This window comes from Microtus oregoni, unplaced genomic scaffold (assembly GCF_018167655.1).
Source record: "Microtus oregoni isolate MIOR12 unplaced genomic scaffold, Mior012 000010F_ref0000083, whole genome shotgun sequence".
Classification (NCBI taxonomy): Eukaryota; Metazoa; Chordata; class Mammalia; order Rodentia; family Cricetidae; genus Microtus; species Microtus oregoni.
Genome location: NW_024543069.1, coordinates 46,242,776 through 46,266,772, shown reverse-complemented (window position 1 = coordinate 46,266,772; position 23,997 = coordinate 46,242,776). Strand labels below are relative to the sequence as shown.

Sequence of the window (23,997 nt, the reverse complement as noted above, 5' to 3'; positions counted from 1 at the left end):
TATGTTAAAGTTGAAGCCTTTCTTTTTTGTTTAAACAGGAAAAGGGGAAATGATGGAGGAAGGTCATTGGTTAAAAAAACAAAGAAACTGCTTGGCTGGCCCTCATAGGTTAGAACATAGGTGGGTGGAATAAACAGAACAGAATGCTGGGAGGAAGAGGAAGTGAGCTCAGACTCGATAGCTCTGCTCTCTGGAGCAGAGGCCATGCTCCCCTCTCCCGGGCACACGTGATGAAGCTCCGACCCAGGATGGACGTAGGCTAGAATCTTCCCGGTAAGCGCACCTTGGGATGCTACACACATTATTAGAAATGGGCTAGTCCAGGTGCGAGAGTTAGCCAAGAAGAGGCTAGATATAATGGGCCAAGCAGTGTTTAAATGAATACAGTGTCCATGTAATTATTTCGGGGCATAAGCTAGCAGGCGGCTGGGGTGCTGGGGACGCAGCCCTGCCGCTCATATTACTACATTATCCTCCATAACTTATGTAATTATTATGTGTTGATTGAAAGTATAATAAAGCCAAGGCACAGAAGAGAAAGTCCGAGAAGACTGTGAGGTATTGGGAGGGAGGAGGGAAGCTCAGAGTCTTACATATGATTTTGTTCCATTAGGTACCAATTAGCCATCAAGTAGAAGCATTGAGAAGTAGAAAGGCTGGGAAGTTAGCTTCCCGAGATTCGGGAGATTAAGAGAGTGCTTCAGATACTTGGTGGAAGGGTTGGATAGCCAATATATATTTGGTGTTTAAAACCATGAAACCAGTGTGCTCAGCAAGAAAGTGAGAACAAAAGAAAGTGAGAATTTGGGGAGGGGAAGACTCCAGGAGACTCAAGAGAGCAACCAGGACATAGGAGAAAACCAGAAAGAAAGCCAAGTGGGAAGTAATATCATCCCTAAACCAAGAACACATGTCACATCAGGACAGAGGTAAACCACCGCCCTCAGCAGTGTGGGCCATGGGAGGCACTGGAAGGAATAGAGGTCTGCTTGGAGTACACATGTTTTGTGTTTCTGTCTTTTAAGGTTTTTGTTGGTTTGTGTGGTTTTGTTTGTTTGTTTTTTTAATGGAGAAGAAGTCGTAGTCAGGTAGTCACTGGAAGGGGGAGGCAAGAGAGTTCGCAGTGGGAGAGACAGCACATTTGTGAGCTGACAGAAATCCTCCAGGAGAAAGGGGAACTGGAAAGAGAAGAGCAACCAGAGAGTGGAGAACTATTAGAATTGTTCCCATGCTGGCTCAGCCGAGTGAGGTCCTGTGTGGAAGCTGGTGTGCTGGGTTTACGTTCTGCCATGTAAACTGCTTGATGTGGTGCTTAGCAGTAACACACAGACAAACAGACAGAAAGTTCTTACTTCATTAAAGGGAGCGAGCTGATGAGATCTGACCAGAGTGCAGAAACCCTCGATGGTCAGGTGCATAAAATGCTGACTGCAGGCAAAGACAGTAGTAACACTGAGCCACACTGACTAGTGTTCAGGACTTGGGGCCATTAGAACAGATACCTGATGGAGAGTAGGAAGAACAGTGGGTAATGTTTGCATTGATTGATATAGCAAGTCTGCCAGATCCTGGATCTCACATGGTACCTGAGTCCTTGGAGATGCTCGTTTTTAATTCGACAGTATGAAACCCCTGTCAGCTGCCTCACGATTGTCATATGGCACAATACGTCCACACACTTGTCGGGTCTCTTTCCAGACTACACTGACTCCCCAGGCTGCCCTGTGGGACAGAGGAAAGCCAGTAGTAGAAGTGGGCTGCTCTTCCCCTGGGGAAGCAGATGCAGTGGACTTACGTCTTTCTGACTCACATTCCTGATTTGAGTTCACTTTTGACCTATCTGTACATCCAAATTCAAGTGGAAGGAGGAAGCCGGGTACAGACTAGGATGGCAAGGTAGTTTACACCTCCTCTAACAACAGCATTGCCGCCCTTGGGAGTAGATTTTTTCACATTTTCTATTGATCCTTTGACTTCATATTGACAGCAGAATGTAGGTAAGAACACCTTCATGGCAGGTTGACTTGCTTTGGGGGTCACTAGGAGAAGACTTTCCAGATGCTTCTACCAACACAAACCTCTGAAATACAGCTTTGCCTCCTGATGTCTCTCCACACTCACACAGCATCAAAGCCTCCTGGTAGACTTCTATTATTACAGCCTCAGGGAAACATGACAGGAATCTTCAAAGATAACTGTCATTTCTTTGAAATGTTAGGATACAACTCTTTTCCAACATTCCATATGCATTAAGAAACCATTGAGTTGAGTAATCCTCTAAACGCTATTGTTTTTTCCCAGTGTGTGTGTGTGTGTGTGTGTGTGTGTGTGTGTGTGTCTATGTCTGTGTGTGTGTGTCACATACACCAGATGACCTGCTCTGTCACTCTCACAGCATTTCCGTGAGACGGGGTCGCTCACCCAGTGTGGAGCTAAGTAGACAATGAGCCCTAGTGATGCTCTTGTCTGGGGGACCCCACAGCCCTGCAGTGACAGTCACACACAGCCTGGCCCAGACTTTACATGGAAGCTGCGGAGCTGGCTCCGGTCCACATGTTTGCACAGCGAATCCTCTTACCCACTGAGCCGTCTTCCCAGCCCCACTGCTGATTTTCAAAGTCCTAATTTTTGTCTGTCATGAGCAGGAATGTAAATGTTTTAATTCTTTGAGAAAAGTGCTATAGTAAGTTTATAGTTTCTCTGCCTCAGACAACCTATATTTAGGGAAGGAACATTTCTAATTCAATTTACAGTGATGTCAAGAAACAACACGTATCTGCAGGCGAAGATAAGAAAAACAGGCAGGAGTACACAGTGATAGCTCTACTTAAATAAATAAACTTTTGGTACTACTGATTAGGTACACAGGATTATTATATGTTTAATTGGCTAACGTGACAATTTGGAATTACTTCTAGTCACATTTAATTGGATTTGCAATCTCTGGGGAAAAAAGAAATAGAGAATCCTAGCAAAGAAACAGCTATAAAAGTAAACTGTTTTCCAAGGGGTGCTAAGTAATGAATTAATATCCATTCCACAATAGTTTTAATATCCCCCGGCTTAATAAGACCAATGCATTGACTGTATGCACTGGATCTGGAAGCTAATTCAATTAGACACAAAGTTGGGAGGGGGGTTATCTGTTGAATTGTATTTTGTTTTGCTTTTTTTTAATTTTCAGTTGCAAAAAAAGCAAATTTAATCAGAGATAAATAATCTCTTAACTCAGGTAAAGCCTGAGGCGTGCTTAAATGGCCATCTAACAGTTCAGAGCTGTGCTAGGCTTGCAAACATCTTTAAGTCTGTGTGCATGGTGCAACAGTCCCACAAAAAGGAGCCTTTAGGATCTGCTACTCTGTGCATCTTCTGATGCTTCATACAAAAGACCAAAGCAGAGCATAAGCACCTGTGCATAAGTACTCTTGGGCAGCTTGAAAAACAGTCAGCTATGTGCTGTATCCTTAAAAGTGTTTTGTTTGGCTTACTCTTACTCAGGTTAAATGTGCACGTGGTTTGTGCACACTGTCTATTACAGCTCTCCCTCTGCCTTGTAAGCTCATGGTATTTTACATCTGTTTTGTCCCAAGGAGTGCCATGATTGCTGACTACATGTTCTGGCTCTGCGGAGGAAGCGAGCACAGTGTAAGCAAGCTCATCAAGCTGTACTGGCAGGTAAAAACCCATGCCCCCGCGAGGGAGGAGGAGCGCGTCTCATTTCTAGAAGCAAAATGAAGGATGAGTGCTTAAAAGACCACTGAAGAAAGTAGCTCTGGGCAAATCAATCAGACGGCCACCGCCCAGAGGTAATGTGTCTATAATGGAGATTTCTGAAACTAATTTTAAGGACAAAATTCAGGGTTGTTAACCCTTGGCCCGTTCTGGAGTTTTACAACTCAATATAACTCAGACATCCCAGGAACTGTTTTTCCAGGCATACTGTGATGATGCGGCCCCCTAAAGCACACCGCACCTTCTAAGCATCCTTTCTGAGCTACAGGCTTCAACAACAAACATCTGAGGTGATATTAATGCTTGGTGGAGGGTGACGAAAAGATGAGGGGAATGTGGGTGACATACTGAAAACTGGGCAACAGCAAACCTGCTGTCACTTGCTTTTCAAAACGACAGCAGGATGTCCTCTCAGAGCCCTGGTAGATGAAAGAGAAGCCATTCCTCAGACTTGTGAGGAAAACTTGACTCATTAGCTCGCTCTCTTACCATTTAAAATTCTCAGTAACTTTTATGTCTCCCCATTCAAATACCTGAAGCTCGATTTACAGTTTTAAATTAGCCCTGTTGTATTTGAGACCTGTCATCTGTAAGGGAAAAAAGAGGGAGTGAGTTTTTGGATAAACACTTTTAATCCCCAAAAGAATTCCCTAATAGTAATTAGATAAGTATGAAAAGCAAAGCAAAACAAACAAAAACCAAAACAAAGCAGTTATAGTGGCCAGAGGCAAGGTAAGAACACTCCAGCTCCCAACATCCGGCAGCTTGCCCCCACCTGTAAACCCAGCCCCGCTGGGATCCAGCGCCTTCCTCTGGCCAGAGAGCACCTGCGCTCGGTGTGTGATTCCCACGCTCACACACACGCATACATATATTTTAAAAGAACGGTATTTTTAAATATTAACTGTAAAGAATTGGTAGATATGAAAAACGCAAGCAATATGATGCATACAATAGCTGATGTCTGATTGGAAAATTTTCAAGATATCTTAAAAGAAGCAAGAGAGGGTTTGAATCTCAGGAAGTGATCATCAAGTCTGATGTGGAGTCGTTCCTAACAAAGGTTTGATTTGAGCTATTCATTTACAAAACAAATACGTATTGTGTGCATGCTGCACTTCCTGTATTTAATACAGGCACATATAAAGACAAATTATAAGGCTGATGCTTTTAAACAAGAGTTTTCTTTCTTTCATTTTTCAAAAAATATAAATAGCCTCATTTTATTCACCTTAAAGTAAGAAAATAATCTCCACTTGGCAACATATACATGTCCGCAATGACAAAAATTAACATCAAAAATTCTATATTTTGTTATTCTATATTAATAAGTGATAAGAAAATACACTCTTCATTGCATTCTTTTACTTGGTGAGAAGAGCCCCGGGCTGCAAGCAAGACCTGCTTCAGATGAGTTCCCGCCTCAGCTAGCCATAGACCCCTAGCTAAAATGAGTCTCTGGCTTCAGTAGAAAGTAAGAGGTGACTGACACAGTGTTTGAGATCATCCTCAAAGCTCATGTCAGTACTAAAACTTCACCAAAAATCTTAGACTCATCCAAAAATGACATCAAAATTTTTAAGAAAAATGAAGCCGCTGTGAAGTCAGGAATGCCTGGCTCTCTAATCTGCCCTGGCAATCTCACTTATCAGCTCCATAATACTCCCTGACATTACACTATATAGATACATGGATGACATATGCATAGCCATTAGTAAACAGCCATTAAGATTGAACGGTCAGCGCCCAGGGATGTGGTGTGTGCGTGTCCTCTAGCACTTGGGAGGCTGAGCGGGAAGACCCTGTCTCAAAAATTGCATAGACCGGCACTATTTTCTTCTCCTTTCTAAGATAAGAAGCATATGCAGGAAAGGGACTAAGATAATGACATATGAAAATGCTATATGAAACTCACTACTATTTAAGTTGATTCAAAGAATGAATAAACAGTTACTATATTGTAGGTAGTCCCTAGTATAAAATGGTTGACTTAGGAATATTTTTTTAACTTCACATTTGTTTTGGTTTTAGTTTTGGTTTTTTTCACTCACAGTACAGCATTTAACAATCTACATGAGATGATCAATGTTTCATTATGAAATAGCCTGGCTGCTAGAAGATTTGCCTAAAAAAGCCTGACGCCAAGTGTTCTGAGTGTGTTCAAGGTAGGCAAGTCCACCCTGTGGCATTTGCCACGCTGGATGGATGTATTGAAGGCATCTCAGTTTAGATGGGTGAGGCTTTGGGAGCATAACGCCACCTTAAGTCTAAGGTGCATCTGCTAGTTCCCTTTTCAAGTGCATAAAACCCTGACTCCTCTGCTTAGTTAGTCTCTGTGGAGGTTTTAATGTAGAAATGGAAACTTTCAGAACGTGAAGATTCTAGTGCCAGGCTCCATGACTCTGCATCTATTGACCCACAAACTGTCAAATACAACAGAACTGATCTGTGCCACTGTTATCTCAGGAACATCCTTCGATTGCATTAGAAACACTTTCCACACCATCACCCCATCAGGGATGGAAAACGGCATAGCAGTCTGTGTCATATGACGGCTCACACTGAGCTACAGCCGTCTGAATAAAAGTGTTTGCGCATCTTGTTCTATAATAGCATCACCTCTGCAGAGGTCAGGAGGGTTGAAAATAACTTCTGATGGTTGCACTAGAACACACTGTCTCTGTAGCAAGATGCCCAGTCTTCTGCCACCAGCCATCCTTGCGGAGAACATCTTGAAACTTCATCACAAGGCTGTGCTAATCAGCAAGACAGGGAGTGCTTGGACGAGCTGAAAACTGGATGTTTGAATAAGATGCCTTAAGGGGTGTGTGTGTGTGTGTGTGTGTGTGAGCATGTGTGGGTTCCACATAGAGGCCAGAGGAGAGTGTTAGATACCATGAAACTGGAATTACAGGCAGTTGTAAGCTTCCCACTGTAGGTACTAAGAACTGAACTCTGGTCTCCTGGAAGAAAAGCAAATATTCTTTTCCAAGCTATCTCTCCTACCTCTGCAATAATATTAATACAAAAACTTTATCCAGTTAGAAGATCTGTTCTACCTTCAGCCCCCAGCTCCTTAATGGCAGTCTAAAGTGTCCAGAATCATATAAACAAGGAGGTTGCAACCTTCCACTGATACAGACTGTTCTCCCGTGCTCACTCTCAGCCATGTGTTTACAAGACATTCGTAAGTTTGTACGGCCTTGTCTTCTGCAATGAGATCGCAGACTGACCCTCTCTGCGCTGCTCATCACCTGGAATCAGAAAAGGCAGCAACAGAAATTATACTGTAAAATAGCCACAGGAGAAGTGCAGAGAAATCCCACTGAACAGGAGCAAGCTGGCCCATCTTCAGGTCACTCCCCACCGCATTTTTATTTTCTCAATTTTCTTCACCAGTCTGCAACCTCAGGTCTTCAAATCATAATCTCAGTCCTTGCTGAGAATCAGATTCAGCTGACAAACATCCAATCCAGAATAATGCTCACAAACATCTTTCTCTCTCTCTCTCTCTCTCTCTCTCTTTCTCTCTCTCTCTCTCTCTCTCTCTCTCACACACACACACACACACACACACACACATACACACACAAGAGCACATGAGAGAAAGACACAGACAGACAGACAGAGACAGATACAAACAGGGTGTTTATTTATCCCATTGCATTAGAAATTGACCTAAACATCAAAGCAACACTGAAAAAGAATTATGACTTTTACTCAATTATAAAAAGGTTCTAATTTCTCTGGTATAAGAAGCTGGAATGTTTGACATAACATCAACTTCAATGTTTCATTTTAATGACAGCAAATAGTAAAACTTGGACTAACAAAATCACCAATTGCAAATGAAGTCAAAGGTCCTGTAGCTCACAGCATCTCAGGTGTGTAAACACCAATCAAGAAATACCAACATCTTCTATTTGAAATCATATTACATCACTTCCAACCCTTGGACCACTGAGGTCTTTGTTAGGATGACATCATCAAGGTTATCTACACCAGCAATTTCTTGCAATGTTAAGATAAACCATTTGTCATGTGTCTGTAACGTCTCCACTGAAAACTCTCGGGAAGCTGTCAGTCTCAGATCCAAGGCTGGAAGGATTCAAGTTATCTGACTCCCAACATTTCATTTAGCGATGCTAATTAGAGAAAGGACAAGAGGGAGGTCCCCCAGCAGGACTACTTACAATTGACTTCAGCATCTTCAGGTCAAAGCTTCGCCTCACTTGCAGGCTATGATATCCAGTCATCACAAAGCTACGTTCTAGAATGAACCCATTACCAAATTATACTACGTTTTCTTTATCTTGAAAAAATGCAAAACTACTGACCGAACAGAATCCTTTCTAACCCCCTATCTTCACAGAGACTTCCCTAATCAGAAAGAATTTCATCCTGGCTCTTGCATCTAGACAAAGGGCCCCTGAAATGCTCTGTTGCTTGGCTGTGAGGAAGCCAAGGACTTTCACAGCAGGAGGGAGCCCTCTTTGGGGATTGTTGGAAAAGCTGTTGACACCAACACAGGCCTGTGCAGAGAGCCTGACATGCGGAGCTTCTTTCTGCAGTGAAACAGCAAAGGCTGGGGCAGTGCCAGCTTCACAGGTTCTCCATCTGTGCAGAGAACACGAAAACATCCCATCCAATTCAAGTTGGCATTGAAATGTTCTTCATCTCAAAACTATCAATGGCCTGCATAGCTTCCAAAGAAAGCTCACTAAGAAGGTTTTTGGGTTTGTTTGTTACTTTGTTTGTTTGCTTGTTTGGGTGTGTTTCTTCTACTCTCAATGGACAGAACCGAGAACTGGACATCCCCTCCTCACATGCCCAAAGATTTAGTACGCTGTATTGACTCCTAAGGTGTTCCCATACACATCAGAGATTGAGGATTAAACTGCTCCTTCTCTTTATACAACACTCTTTATTACTAAGACCCCTTTTGTCCTTGACATTGGGCCTTGAAGAGATACCTGCTGCTTCTAGCACTAAAGCAAAATAATGTTCCAAGCATGTTCTTGTCATAGTGAGCTTCCATCAACCTTGCTCTGTCATTAAAACTTGAAATCTTTACAGTTCAGTTATGCAGACACTTTTGAAGTTGGTGACTACCTTTCTTATACACTGAGAAACTGCCTTCATCGTTCATATTCATTTGCCATTATTTGTAGGCATGACACTACATGCCAGGGAAACAGAAGTAAACAAATAGACATCATTCCCTCTTGAGAGACCACACATACCATCCCTCCTCATCAGAAGCATCTCTTTCTTCAGCTTCAGTTACCCACATTCAACAGAGACTTGAAAATACCAAATGGAGGCCAAGTGTGTTGGCTCCCACCTGCAATCCCAGCACTCTGTGGGCAGAGGCAGGTGGATCTTCACAACTTTTAGAGCAGTTTCACCTATGTGGTGGGATCCAGTCCAACCAGGGATGCCTAGTGAGCCCATCTTGATAAAAAGAGGGAGAGACAACATGGCAGAGAGAAAGGAGGGGGAGGAGGAAGAGGAGGAGGAAGAGGGTCTAAAGCTAACCTGCATGCCATTTGGAGTAAGCTGATGAAACATCCCACGTGTTAAATCCCACAGTGGCCATTTCATCCTCCAGGCCATCTATCATAGTATACAGTACTTGTGTTGAGTTGGCACATTTCCTTAGTAATTGGCCCAAGTAGTGATTCTCACATATCAAAGAAAGCATGTGAAGGGCATCCTTTAAATGAGAAAGCAGAGGCACAACAAGATAGAAAAGGGGAAAGCACATTCGCATAACTTTTGTTGCTTGAACTCTTGTTTTGTTACTCTTCTCTGCTTCTAATCTCTCATTGTGCCTAAGTTATAAACTACTCTTATGATAGACCTTTGCATGAGAGACATTCCTCATTTAAGTAGGATTAGGTATAATCCATAGTTTCAAGCATCTATTGAGAGTTTTGGAAGACTTCCACCATGGGTTAGAGAGAAGCAGCCATATTCTTGCCATAAGATATTTACAAGAAAGAATTACAGGACTGTAGGGTAATTAAAGCACATACCACTGCTTAATATTCTGTCTTTCTTCCATGGTGCCATCAAAGCACATTGCAAAAATGCCACTCAATAAGTTGTTTAATAAATCAATCAAATTAAAAATTAGTTTGACATAAAGCCAAAACCAGTAACATCTAACATGAGAATATTTTGCCATCATTGTTTTGTAATTAAGAAAATCAGTGACTATGCAAAGAAGTGCTAATTGTCCTGATTTTACCACTGCCCAGACACACATATGTGTTTGAAGCTCAAAATTACAGCTGCCTTTCTAGCTTCTGCTGTGTTGAGACCTGTCAGACTATATGGAAAAGGCTGCTCTTTCACAAGGTTCTTTGGAGTGGTTGGTGTCCATGCTCCATGAATGTCCAAGGCAATGGCTATTCATTTCTTCTATTCAAGATGATTGCAACAGAAGCAGAAACCACATATAAGTATCTGTAATAACCATTGAGTCTTGTAGGTAATCTGTTCCTGGAATGAACTGGGAGTTCAGACTAACAATAAAGTGGTGTAGGAAATCCTTCCTTCTATATTTGTGTTGCTTTCATTGGTTGAATAAAGAAGCTGTCTTGGCCTTTGGATAGTGCAGCCCTTAGGTGGGTGGAGTAGACAGAATGGAATGTTGGGAAAAAGTGAAGTGTGGCAGACACCCTGGCTCTCCTCTCCTAGATGGACACTGGATAGACTCATGCTGGTAAGCCACAGTCAAGTGGCGACACACCTTAATGGAGATAAGTTAAACGAATATGTAAGAGTTAGCCAATAGGAGGTTAGACCTAATGGGCTAGGCAGTGTTTAAATGAATACAGTTTGTGTGTTGTTATTTTGGGGTATAAGCTAGCCAAACGGCGGGACACTGCCCACCGCTTCCTCCTTATTACAATAAAGCCTAGCTTTCTACTCTTTGTTTTTTTCTTGATATTGCAAAGTTATTCCAATATTACTCACCTACTTAGTGAAAACTTACATCTCTACATCAGAACAAAAATAAAACCTTCAACATGAAATTATAGGTAAAGTAAGGTCAAGGAACCAGAAACATCTATCATTATATTGAATAAAACACCTACATTTTTTGGAGAAGAAAAAGTGTTCCCTAGGCATGTACCTCCATGTGAGTATTCCCCACAGAAAGATACAGAACAGAAATTCCATGTGAGAATCTCACTTAATAGCCAGTATTCATTATATGCTTATTTACTTGACCTTGTCAGACAGAGTTTGTAAAATGGATGCCTGGTATCTGAAAGCAGCCAAGTTACTGAAGATTATTCGGATTATACATAATTTGAGAAGTGCCAAAGCCATTTACCCAGAGATATTTCTCCATCAAATGTCATGCATTGTGCTTAAACTCCCACTACTTGGCATCAACTCTCTAGTCGGCCTTGGGTCAAATGCAAAATAAATTTGATCTGGGAGAGTTTAACTCAGCAATGGGCGACCTCTGGATACAAATGAAGGAAATGGGTTTATCAAGGCTCTTTGGAAAGCTGAAAGGACATAACGGAAGGAACAAGAGCAGGAGTAAAGAAAGTCTACACTGAGGAAACTGACAGAGCGCCCTGAAGCTGAATACTATGAATGGAGCCAAGGATCCTGGGAAGGCAATGGTCCTGATGCTGACTGCTGCTCACTCCCTGCAGAAAAGTAAACAGATGCCCTGCAGCAGGAGGGACAGTGCAGGGCTGAGGACCAAGATGCAGGCTCTGGCCTGCTGCTAAATCCTGGCTTCATTCCTGTATGGATCAGCTAATGCTAACATGATAGTGTTACATGACAACCACCGTAAAACTCCCAGTAATCAGGTTGGCTCAGATTCAGATGATCTGGGCTACTCTTCGTTGGGTTCAGCTCCAAGCTTGAGAGACGTCCGCCTATGTTCCACACATCTTTCTACCTCACTTGACCAATAACTTCTTGCTGTGGTTCTTAGGAGGAAATGTGGCATTCCAAGAGAAAACCAGAGTAGAGTCACTGGAATCCTCTGCGCCAAGTGTGCTCACGTTGGGAGAGCCAAAGGAAGTCACAAGATCAACCCCGAGCATTAAGGAAGTTCTGCCCACTGCAGAACCAGGACAAAGTCATGAGTACAATATTGGCACAAGAGGGGGGGAATGAGGAAACCAACAAGGGTACATTATTGTTCTCTATGATAAAGCGCTAGGTCTCCCTCGGTGGATCTCGACAGTGGTGTCTAGTGACCAACTACTTTAGGGTCACCTGGGTTAAGTGGCGATTCCGTTTCATTTCTGTTAGCTGTGACCAAACTTCCCTAACAAAAGGCAGCTTAGTGGACAAGGGATTTTCTCCAGCCTATCATTCTAGATTACAGTGCACGGCTATGGATAAGCCACCTCAGGAACTTCAAACAGCTGCAGATCACACCCATAATCAGAAGAAAAAGAATAATGCATGCTTGTGAACTAGCTTTCTGCTTGCTTGCACTCAGCTCCACTCTAACACGGTTCAGGACCCGCGCCTAGGGAGTGGTGCCCACATCGGGCGGTGTCTTTTTATGCTGGTTACCTAAGACACACACCCCACAGGCCAACCTTTAACACACGCAATCCCTCACTGAGGCTCTCTCCCAGACGCCTCTATGGTGGGTCAATTTAACAACTAGTCTAACCATTAGAGATGGGGGATCCTCTAACACTCCTGTCCCCACCCAATGACTGCCTTGAACTAAATGTAAGCACATTCCAAATCTGCTACGTTCATAGCCAGGTTAGCCTACCCCGCAGCTTACCTGGAGCTGCATGAGGGTGAAGGGCTGGGAGAGACTGCCTCTGTCCGTCCACAATGTCTTTCCTCCCGGGAGTTAAGCCCTTCATGCTTCCAGCTGTTAAATATGAGTAATTGCTGTCCTCCTCCCTCCATGGGAGCTCCCCCAGGGCTTCGGTGGCCTGGCTTGCTGCCATGGCATAGCTACACCGCAATGGCCACTGAAGTCTTCTGAAGCCGCTTGCCTGAAAAGAGATTTCTCCATTAAGATAGGCAATATTGAAATTCCCATTTTACAAAATGTCCTGTTGTTTTTTTTTTTTTCAATTAGAAGGCAGGCTAAAGAGGAGGTGTCCAAATTGAGATGCAAGGCAAACGAGAGCTTCTTTTCCTGGCTCTTGGAAAAAAAGATAAATATGGAAATGAATTTCTCATCTAATTATTCATTCCTGTTTATATATTCTTTAATGATATGTTTCCATGGTTACCAGCGTTGTTAAATGCTGCCTGTGTTTCATTTTGCTTTGATGCTATTTGAGGCAGCATGCCAGTAGGAGAGGTTCACTTTTAACTGAAAGGCGTAATGAGGCATATGTTTGATCCAAGGTTGAGTGTTCTCATGAAGGGGATAGTGACCGTGACATTGCTGGTGGTGTGGTTTCTGTGTAGTTTTTCAGTGGTGTTCTGTGAGTTTTGTAGGCCTTGGACTGAGAAAGAGAAAGGGAAAGGCAGAGAGTGGGGAAGAGAAAGAAGGGCAGAATCTCAACCATACACACATGCAAATTCACATTAATATGTCGGTAAGATGGCATGCACTTGATTTGTCCATGCTGCCAAGTAAGTGAGCTTGCTTCTCCCTCTCCCTTCTCCACACACCACCCCCCTTCTTCAGTCACATGCCTGCTGCATGTTTGGTGCAGAAGCCTTCTCCCAGCAAAGTGGAGCAGTTACTTCACCTCAGTGTGGGATTCGGCCACAGAGCCATCTCTCCAGAAACTGCTTGCCTTTGGTGCCCTGAGTCTCGGGAGAATAGTAGCTCTTTTGTCAGCCTCCAGATCACACAAGAACCTGGAAGCAGAGATCCCTGCCCGTGCCTCAGAATGTGCACTGCAGAGGGAAGCATCTTGCCCCCTGTGTTGGCATAGACCATTCAGATCGCTCAGAGAACAGTGGCATGAAAATTAGTCCCCAGAACCTCCTCAGCAACACTTGCTCTGTCTTAGGCTTTAAAGTGTGCCAGGCTGTTAATGACCCTGCTTGGATTTTTGCAGAAGTATCTGTCAATTACCCGGGAAAATCATAGTCAGCTCATTTCTGTCTCTTTTTGTCGTCCCCCACCCCACCCCATCTCTCTCTGTCTCTGTCTCTCTCTGTGTCTATTTCTCTGTCTGTTTCTCTGTCTCTGTCTGTTTCTCTGTGTCTCTCTGTTTCTCTCTGTGTTTCTCTGTCTCTCTGTGTGTCTGTCTCTCTGTGTGTCTGTCTATTTCTCTGTCTCTCTCTCTGTGTCAGTCTTTCTGTCTATTTCTCTTGTCTCTCTCTCTATCTCTGTGTGTCTTTCTCTCTGTCTCTCTGTTTCTCTCTGTCTCTCTCACTCTATCTCTCTCTCTGTCTCCCTCTCCCCTCTTCTAAAGAGGCTTTGGGATGTTTTTAATAGTTTTTTAAAGGAAGAGTAAACTCTAAATTTCTTTTCATTTTCTCTCATTTGAGAACGATATGGATTCTAAAAAGGGAGGCACTCTGAGGCTCCTTCTACTTGGGCAAACTGCTGATCGGTGGTCGACTTTCTACAACTCTTTTCCCAGGCTGCCAGGAGGTTGCTGACACTAAGACTCTGCTACCCAGTTGAAATCTGCAAAGGCCTCTTCCTTCATTGTTGTTTGCATCTGGAAAAAAAAGTCAAAAACTATTATGAGCAAAACCAAATTTAGAGGCTTTATGGCTATCTTTTATATTTCCCACAGGTTTTTATGGGTTATTGATTTACAAGCTTGCAGAGAAATTGAGGTCACATTTTTGGGGGGCATCTGGAGATGTACAATTACTATCCCATGAAATCATGGCATTTCCAAGCTGTGCTTACCCAGGTGGAGGATAATCTGTAAAACTCGAAGGTTTTAATGTTTATTTTTTCTGCTATCCTTTGGCAGTACTACACACCAATTAAAAAAGCAGGTTCTCTCTTCTTCAATTTGGATGACTGCTTGTTCTTCACTAGTTTCTGAAGACAGTCTGTTCTACCTGTACCTGCATTGAATAGTTTACTTTTTTCTAACAATTTTCCTTCTTCTAAATAATGAGACCTTGACATTTCAAATGTCAACCTTTAGCATATGACATATTTGATTTTTCTCAGGATCATAAATTAACAATGAAGCTAACCTAATTCCTTTTACAAGAAAGCTTAAGTATTCTTATATGTAGTGCAGACTAAGGTAGGAGTCAACAGCCTCTGAGGAACAATTACAGCCAGAGAACCTTGGGAGGATTATTGCCAAGATATGGGGTCCAGAGAGATGGGAATCACCGCAGTTCGAATGCGAGCCTTCACTCCCCAGTGCTCAGAAGCCCACCTCAATGAGTCTAACAAGGCACATGAACTTCCTTTGTGGGATCATGAAGGAAGCACTTTTATTTATTATTATCATTTGGAGTTTCAGTTTGCTGTTGAAATAAGGCACAGGGAAATATACCCATATATAATACATATTGATTTATATATAGATTATATATATGCACATATATCAATTTTGCAAAGCCATTTAGTTTATCATAGACATAATTATTCCCCCTTGGAGACATCTTGATGTTCAGTGACATGATCAATAGTCTTATATAGGAAGCCAGCAGCCCCATAAAATCAGATTCCTGAAATCTGGTGGCCTGGCCTGGAAGAGATTTGATTGAGGCAAATAAGAAACATGAGAAAAGATAGGAGATGTCTGGTTACCAGGCAAAGTTGAAACTTGAGAGAGGGAAGAAATTACAGGGAGGCAGAAAACCAAAGACCAACTTTGAGTGACATCAGTAGCTGCGGTCATCTCTTCTGATGGGTTCCAGACACACTGTCATTCTTCCTTGCTCAGTGCACAGCAGATGTGCAGCTCCACAGGGAGCCACTCATCTCAAGGATGAATCCATCCTTTGGATGAAGACTGCTTGAACTTTTGCCTGCTGCCCAGGATTCCACGCTTGTCCTCTGGAGCCACAGGCAAGAAATATTCCCATATTTGGAAGTCTATCTTGGTTGGCTGGCCAAGGCTGTAGACCCCCTTAGGAATCTCCAGAGTCTAATGGCTCAGAGCTTGAGGCCCTGATGTAGATATAACTGATTTCAGCCCAAGCTCTCCCTCTTGAAAAAGTTGTACAAACCTCGCACCATGCTAGAGAATACTGTGTTGTGGGATAAACTATTTCCCTAATCTGTAAAAGGGCACAGGTCTAGTTTCTAACGTTCTTTTAGCAAACATTTAACCAAATGCACAGGGAACCCCATCTAATCAACAAATGATTTGTGGGTGTGTTCAGAAGCTGATGGAAGCCTACACACACACAGCCTTTTGCGTTTGATGACACACATCAGTCTTTGCACCGCACACCCTTTCCGTTTCTTACTCAAAGTCATGTCACCTAGTGGTACCCTAACATAAAACAAATGCTTTGTAGAAAGAGCATTACAAATTTACAAATGGCACGGCCAAGCTCTTGTCCCAACCCTGACATTAATGACATTCATACAATATCAAGCCGTATCTCAATCTGAAGTCACTGGTCAAGAAATAAAATGAAAAACAGCGCACACTAGCCGGTTATGGTGGTACACAATATAAATCCAGAGGAGGAGCACAAGTAGTTCAAGGGGGCTTGGGATATACAGTCTCAAAAGACATTCATTTAATTTAATTAAACAACACATAGCTAGGCATAGTAATGAAGTCGTGAAGTATAAAGATGAAATACACAAGAAGTGTTCCAACCTGTCTTGACATTTACCCCTGAACTCAGAGGCTAAGACCATGTGTAGTTCCCAGCTGTCCTTATAAAATAATTACAGGTAATGTAGCTATTTCTTCCCTTAATACCTTCTAGTGATTCATCTGCAGTCATCAGAACAAAAGAGCTATTGCATCCTGAAGAGTCTGGAGGCCGCTGAAACCCACATGTGGAACTCTTGAGTTTTGATCAGCTGGTGTTCCCCAAGGTGCAAGTGGGAAATTGTTCACAGTCTTCAGAACAGGAACATAATTTAAATTCTATTTATAAATTATATATACTTTGTCACTGAATAAGCTAAGCAACCTAAGCATATTAATATGGCAGCTCCCCTACCTAGAAGCCTTTCCTATAATTTTTGTAAACTTTTTCTTTGAGATAGACATGTTAGTTGACAGTATGTCCCAATGTACTGAGATGCCAATGGACAAAACTATCTTACTGTGAGCAGTAGGTAAGAAAATTGTCTGTGTCCATCATTTTGAAGAGGGTTTTAGTGTGGTCGTTGTTTGATACAGCCACTTGTTCAGCGGTTAGTATTGGAGCCTACTTCTAGTTTTTATAACAGAAGAAATAGGATTCTGCTATAGCCAGGCAGTGGTGGTGACACCTTTAATCCCAGCACTCTGGAGGCAGAGGCAAGTGGATCTGTGAGTTTGAGGACAGCCTGGTCTACAGAGTGAATTCTAGGACAGCAAGGACTACACAGAGAAACCCAGTCTCGAATAATGGAAAGAAAAAAAGATTCCACTGGAGGGAAAAAGGGGGGGGAATTAATGTTTGATCTTTCAGAAATTTACAATCTAATTTTAAAAATGCAAGCTTTCAGTACAGAAGAAACCATTGGTTTAGGAGACTTGAACCCTTTCTCCTGTTTTTAATGCTGTGACCTGAGATGAATCACCAGAACTTACACACTTGTCACTTAGCAAGGAGTTGGTATGAAATTGTACCATAGATCTTTCCCTCCCCTCAGTTCCATGTTGAAGGTAGATGTAAATAATTTCTACAACTAAATACAATTGATTAAAAATTAGCACAGGAAAATCTTTAGCTCTAAAGTGCTGAAGTGATCCAATTAATAGAAGCACCATAACCCAAACCTAAGCCAGACATGCAGCTCACTTTTGTAATTCCAGCCCTTGGGAGTCTGAGCCAGAAGAATTACCAGACTTTGAAGCCAGCCTAGACTAAATAGTGAGGCCCACTGACTGTCATGGTGCACACCATTAATCCTAGCACTCAGGAAGCAAAATCAGGAGGATCTCTGTGAGTTTGAGGCCAGCCCGGTCTACACATCAAATTCCAGTACAGTCAAGAGTACCGAGAGTGAGACCCGGAGAGGGAGCGGAAGAGAGAGACCTTAACCAGAAGGAATGGGAAGCAAGAGTGTATTATATCCACACAAACACAATTATGCATTATGCACATACATATTTGCTAAAAATCTATAGCATCTGCATATAGCACAAAACTAAAGGAAATAAAATTTCTTTAGAATTTAAAATGCTACTTATTTATTATGACTGCTTTTAAACAGCAAGGATTGCAAAGTAGGGAATTCAAGATAGCCATATCAAAATCTGTTTACCTAAAAAACCGGTAACCTGACCATGCCATCTTTCTTGATTTACAGACAATGAAAACAAAATGTAAATGCCTCATTTCTACCTCATGAGGAGGTCTATGACCTTCAGGTCCCTGCACTGACGGACTCAGCAACAAAGCAGTACACATCTCCTTATAGACACCAGGAAGAAACATTCAACGGCTGTTGCTTCATAAAAGAACTCCTGTCCCGCACAACAGACATTCAGCATTAAGTATTGACCACTGTGGCAAAGGAAAGCAATCCACCGTTACATACTCTGTTCTAATATGCTATTGCATTGATGATACAATCACAGAAATGATAGTCCAGTTATCACATAAGTGACACAGAGAACAGCCTGTAGGACAGTCACAAGGAAAGGTAGTTAGGAAAATCTACTCTCTATTTCAAGGCACAGAAACCTTCCAAATTAAACCTATACATATTTATAGGAATTACATTTTTAAAATGTCACTTATAAAGTTTTATTTTTCATTTTCTAGTAAATTATACTTATCATTCAAAATTATATTATTATTCATACAATAACAAAGAGTTATGCTAGCCATTAAAGACTAGATACCAATCTCAACTATATAAGTTCGAGTATAGGAAATTACCTTTGAAAGTAATAACAGTTATTCTGAAAATAGAACAATGGAACCATAATATTCAGTGCCTAATAACACCTACCTAGATGGATTCTATAAGGGTTAAAGAAAATGGCATATATAAAAGCTTGTATTACAGTGCTAAGTGAAAGATGATTATTTTATCTTTAAATGCTGTTTTTCTTTACTTTTCATAGCACATAAGGCTTAATTGAGATTTGAATTTCCACTTATTACTATTTCTGTATTAGGACAGACTAATTCTATAACAAACAACCCCATTCCCCCCTCACTTTCCCACTACTTAGAAGATTGAACCTTGAGCCCCCTGTGGACTAGACAAATGTGTTCTCACTCTTACTGAGTCGAAGCCACAAAGGACATTATTAGCCTTCCTTTTACCTTTTGTCTTGAGGCAACATCTCAATAAATTACTTAAGTTGGCCTTGAACTCACCCTGTGGCCCAGAATGGACTAGAACTCACTCTGTGGTCTAGGACAGCCTAGAACTTACCCTGTGGTCCACAATGACCTTGAACTTTCAGTTCTCTGCTCAGCCTCCTGAGTAGCTGGGATGGCAGGACTAGGCCTCTAGACCTGGTTGTGAGTTCTCTTCAGTCCCCAGTGGGAGAAAATATAGTATACACTAAACAATGCTTCATGGACCAGGAACAGAAGTTGTTCTTGCATACCTTCCCTAACAGCCTGCAAGTGTCTATGAAATTCCTGTCATGTCCACAGTAGGTAAAACCTTAATTTTTCAAAAGGAAGTGATTTATAATATAAAAGTCTAATTTTAAATTCTATGAAATTAAAAAGTGGTTCCTCTAAAAGCCTCTTAAAGGCTCCCCAATCTCAATGAATTAGGTTGGGAAAGTCCTGAGGTGCTCTCCAGATCAAATTTTCTAAGAAATTAACTTAGTATGATTGTGGTCAAGACTAATATTGGGAGCAATAAGGAACTAACTTGATAGTCTAAAATTATTTGATTACATTTCCTAATTAGAAGTGACAGAATTCCTTCTGGCTGCATGACTTCTATCAGGCATGAGTCAAGAAATGGGGGAGGTGGCAAAAACAATCTCAACACCCTGAAATCCTGTGAGTATTACAACTTCTGTCAGCTTCACAGGAATCCTTCCAGTACTCATGAATTTTTGCCAGGAGAGTTGAGCCCTCTCGGTGTGTGAGAGGGAGATGAATTCCCTCCCTTCTCGTCTGTTCACATCCACTTACCTTTACTCTTTGAAGGACTTACCTCCTCCCTCCTCCCTCCTCCTCCTCCTCCCCCTCCTCCTTCTCCCCCTCCTCCTCCTCCCCCTCCCCCTCCTTCTCCTCCTCCATAGTCTCCGCATCATAGCCATCATGGGCAAGCTGACTTCTAGGGTGAGCCATTCTTTTTACTTAGCTAAAGTACTAAGATAAATTATTATAACTTGATGTTATAGAGGAAATTAGCTGCCCACATGACTCTTGCCTTATGGAATTATACATTTTTAAGACTTGGAAACACAGGAGTGACAATGAACTCTTCATTGGGACCCATGGACACACGCACGTGATTTCAAAGCTTCATTTGGAGGAGCAGTGTGGAGAAGATTGCACATTCAACAATGGGACCTGGAACTGATTGCTTTACTATTCTCATGCAAATCATGTCTACTGACATCAACAGAATGATCCAGGGAAGGACAGTCAACCCAGAACATTGAAGTCAAAGTCAAACATCATTAGAAATTTGCTCCTCCTTTGATAGTTTCTTCTTTTACAAGCAACTTAATATTCATCTGTTCTCAATTTCCAAAGTCAAGAAACATGCTTTATCAAAATCTGTCTTTTAACATCAATGTGTATACTAAAATATTCTAATTTTAATGATATTAATAGTTTCCTTGTTTTTTGAGAATTTCATCCATGTTTATTATGAGTTTTTATAATATCCATCCCTACTCTCCACTCCAACTTCATTCCCAGACATGCCTCAGACCGCTTGCAGCTTCTTGGCATCTTTTCTTATTTTCTTCTTGCTAACCCACTGAGTCCAATAGAACTACACATGTGCACATAGGTGATCACCCACTGGAAGATCAGCAACCTATCAGAGGCCTCTGAAGAAAACTGACTGCACCTTGTCAACACTCATCTTTTGCCAATAGCTTCTCGGCCAGGGGTGGGACTTCACATTACTCTCCTAATGGGCTGGAATGGTGAATGACTTGATCTTGTGTAAGTCTGGACAGGCAGCCATAGTCACTGTGAGTTCATGAGGACAATGGCCCTGTCATGTCCAGACTTTTATGTTGGTTTAACTTAACGACCCCCAGAACCAAATGTCTCTCTGCAGTCAAAAAATTCAAAGAAAACACAACATGCATAATCCCGACTCTCTGCATATATTCCGTCTTTACATGGCTTTTTATTACTCTATTACTTTTCAATATTTATTTTATTATCTTTACTCCTTTAACCTATGACTGTCTTTTTATATCTGTCTGTACTCTTTTTCCTCTCTCTCCCAAGACTACATACATTTTTAAACACACTGTGACCCATTTAGAGGTCTTTTATTGTCCTATTGTGTATCTGAAATCCTATCTTGACAAGGAGCATTTAAGAATGGTAAGCAGTGTGGTGGCAGTGGCCTTGGATGCTGTCTCCACCTTTCTTGACCTTCCAGTATGGCAGAGGTACATTCACAGCCTCTGCAAGTCGAGTCTTGCTCACTGGCCCAGCTCCAAGGATGCAGCAAGTCTATGTCACCATTAACCAATTTGTAGAACACTGCTCACAAACCCCATTTAAGTGCAGGACCTCCTGAAAGACTCAAGAGTTCGTGCTACTAGCACAAACCAGGAAGCCACCACTATTTTAAAGAAGCCACATCTCTCCTTGCTGCCAGCAAACAGAGCCTTTCCGAAAAAAATGTTGCTACTAAGAAGTTGTGCTTAACTCTGGTCTTTTGTGTCTAGCATTCCTTCCCAAGCTATGTCAGTTTTTATGTGGGTGGAGTTGCCCCACACTGGCACCATTTGTAAGCAGAGACGGCACTTTGGTTTCCACACTGCCCAGACCCCAATAATCACACAGAAACTAAATTAACTGCAATACTGTTTGACCTACTAGCTCAGGCTTCTTATTAAGTAAGTCTTACATCTTAAATTAACCCATTTCTATTATTCTGTGTATCATCACAAGGTTCCAAGATGCCATGTAGCTGTCAAAACAGAAAGACGCCCTGATAGATGATAGAGTATTTTCTTTAATTTGCCAAATGTAAATAGACTAAATATTCTTGCTTGATAACTTTTTTCTATATGCAATTTTATTATGTTAAAATTAAAACCTTCCTTTTTATTTAGACAGAAAGGGGACTATGATGTAGGATTCCCCTCTGTATGATATGAATATGTTTTATTACCATTGATTAATAAAGAAGATGCTTCAGCCTATAGCAGGGCAGAATATAGCCAGGTTGGAGGAGATACAGAGAGAGAGTAGGCAGAGTCAAGAAGATGCCATGGATCTGCAGAAGCAGAAAGACACCCCGGAACCTTACTTGTAGGCCACAGCCTCATGGTGATACACAAAATAATAGAAATGGGTTAATTTAAGATATAAGAGTTACTTAATAAGAAGCCTGATCTAATAGACCAAAAAGTGTTGTAATTAATACAGTTTCTGTGTGATTATTTGAGTCTGGGTGGTCAGGAAACCAAAGCACAGTCTTCACTTACACCCAGATATGTCATTTCTGGACCTATACCCAAGGGTTCTATATCCACAGAAATGCTTGCTATTCCATGTTGATTGCCACTCTATTCACAATAACTAGGAAATTGAACCAACCTGTATGTCCATCAGCTGATGAGTGGGTAATGAAGATCTATACACATCCATACACAATAAAATTTTATTCAGCTCTAAAGAAAAAATGAAATTACAGAATCCGTAAGTGAACGGAACTAGAAAAAGAGTCATGTTGAATGAGGTAGCCAAGACTCAGAACACAAAACTGCATGTTCTCTCTTTACAATTCTATTTTTAAAATTGGTTTAAACATATAAGAGTCTTATGAAAGACAAAGTTAAGTCTAATTTACAACAACCACACATAGACCAGTAAAACTGATAATCAAAAAGAAATGACCAGTTCCTGTACAAATGCAGTACCCAAGATGACAAGTATTTCGAACAAAATACTAAAAAATTAAACACAGCAGCATGTTGAAAATCACCATCATCAAATGGGATTCATTTCAGAGATGCAAGGACGGCTCAACATATACAAAAATCAATGAACGTGATACAACCAGTAAACACGATAAAGACTAGTGGAAACGTGAGCTAGTGCGGTCGCCATGGAAATCACTATGGTAGTTTCTCAAAAATTGAAAAGTAGAATTAGCCTACGATATGATCTAGCTACACTGCTCCTGAGAATATATCAGAAAAAAATTATACTAACACAGGGATACTAACGCAAAACTTAGCCTAAATGCCAATCAGCAGATAATGAATTTATAAATGTGGTGTATCTAGACAATGCATTTTCATTCAACTGTAAGGAAAATGAAATTACTTCATTTTCAGAAAAATAGACAGAATTGGAGATTTTCCTATCAAACTAAATAAGACAGACTCAGAAAGACAAACACTGCATGTTTTCCCTCGTGTGTACAATATAGACTTAAACGTATTTGTGACTTGAAAGTAGAATAGGGAAATCTGTTAAGGAGGAAGGGGTCTAAGAGGAGGGAGATAGAAATAAGAAGGGGAATGGGAGAGGAGGGAATGGCATGCTTTCCTTCACATGTGCAATCCACCTGTAACAATATATATATAAGACAGATGGGGTGAGGAGGCAGAGAGAAGCAGAGGGGTGTTGTTAGGGATGAAAAGGAGACCAGCAAGAAGAAGCAAGGCAATAGAGTGCGGGTGTAAAAATAAGAAAAGTTCTAATCTACACATTTGTGAAATTTTATAATAAATTGTTACACTAATTTTTAAAGTTGATCATTAGGAGTGCTAGCAGGATGGCATCTGCTGCCAAGTCTAAAGACTTGAGTTCAATCCCCAGGACCTACAAAGGGAAAAGAGCTAAATACTGACTCCTGCCTGCAAACTGTCCTCTGACCACCACACAAAGTTATGTCTCTGACTCTGTAGCTCTCTGTGTCTTGTTTTTCTGTGTGCGACTCTTTCATATATTAAATAAATAATAAATATATTAAGAATATTTGAAGCAGTTGATGACTAAAAGCAGGATGAAGAGCAGACCCCATCAATAAATATCATTGTCTGTCAATGACCC

General features: G+C 41.5%; 1 protein-coding gene across 1 annotated transcript in view; it reads left to right on the top strand.

Annotated features, from left to right (window-relative positions):
- Spata16 (spermatogenesis associated 16) overlaps window positions 1-23,997 on the top strand; it is a 254,089-nt gene that overhangs the window by 152,963 nt on the left and 77,129 nt on the right. The window contains exon 4 of the mRNA XM_041659524.1: window positions 3,591-3,675. Coding sequence (XP_041515458.1) covers window positions 3,591-3,675 — 85 coding nt within the window. The remainder of the gene's footprint in view (window positions 1-3,590; window positions 3,676-23,997) is intronic.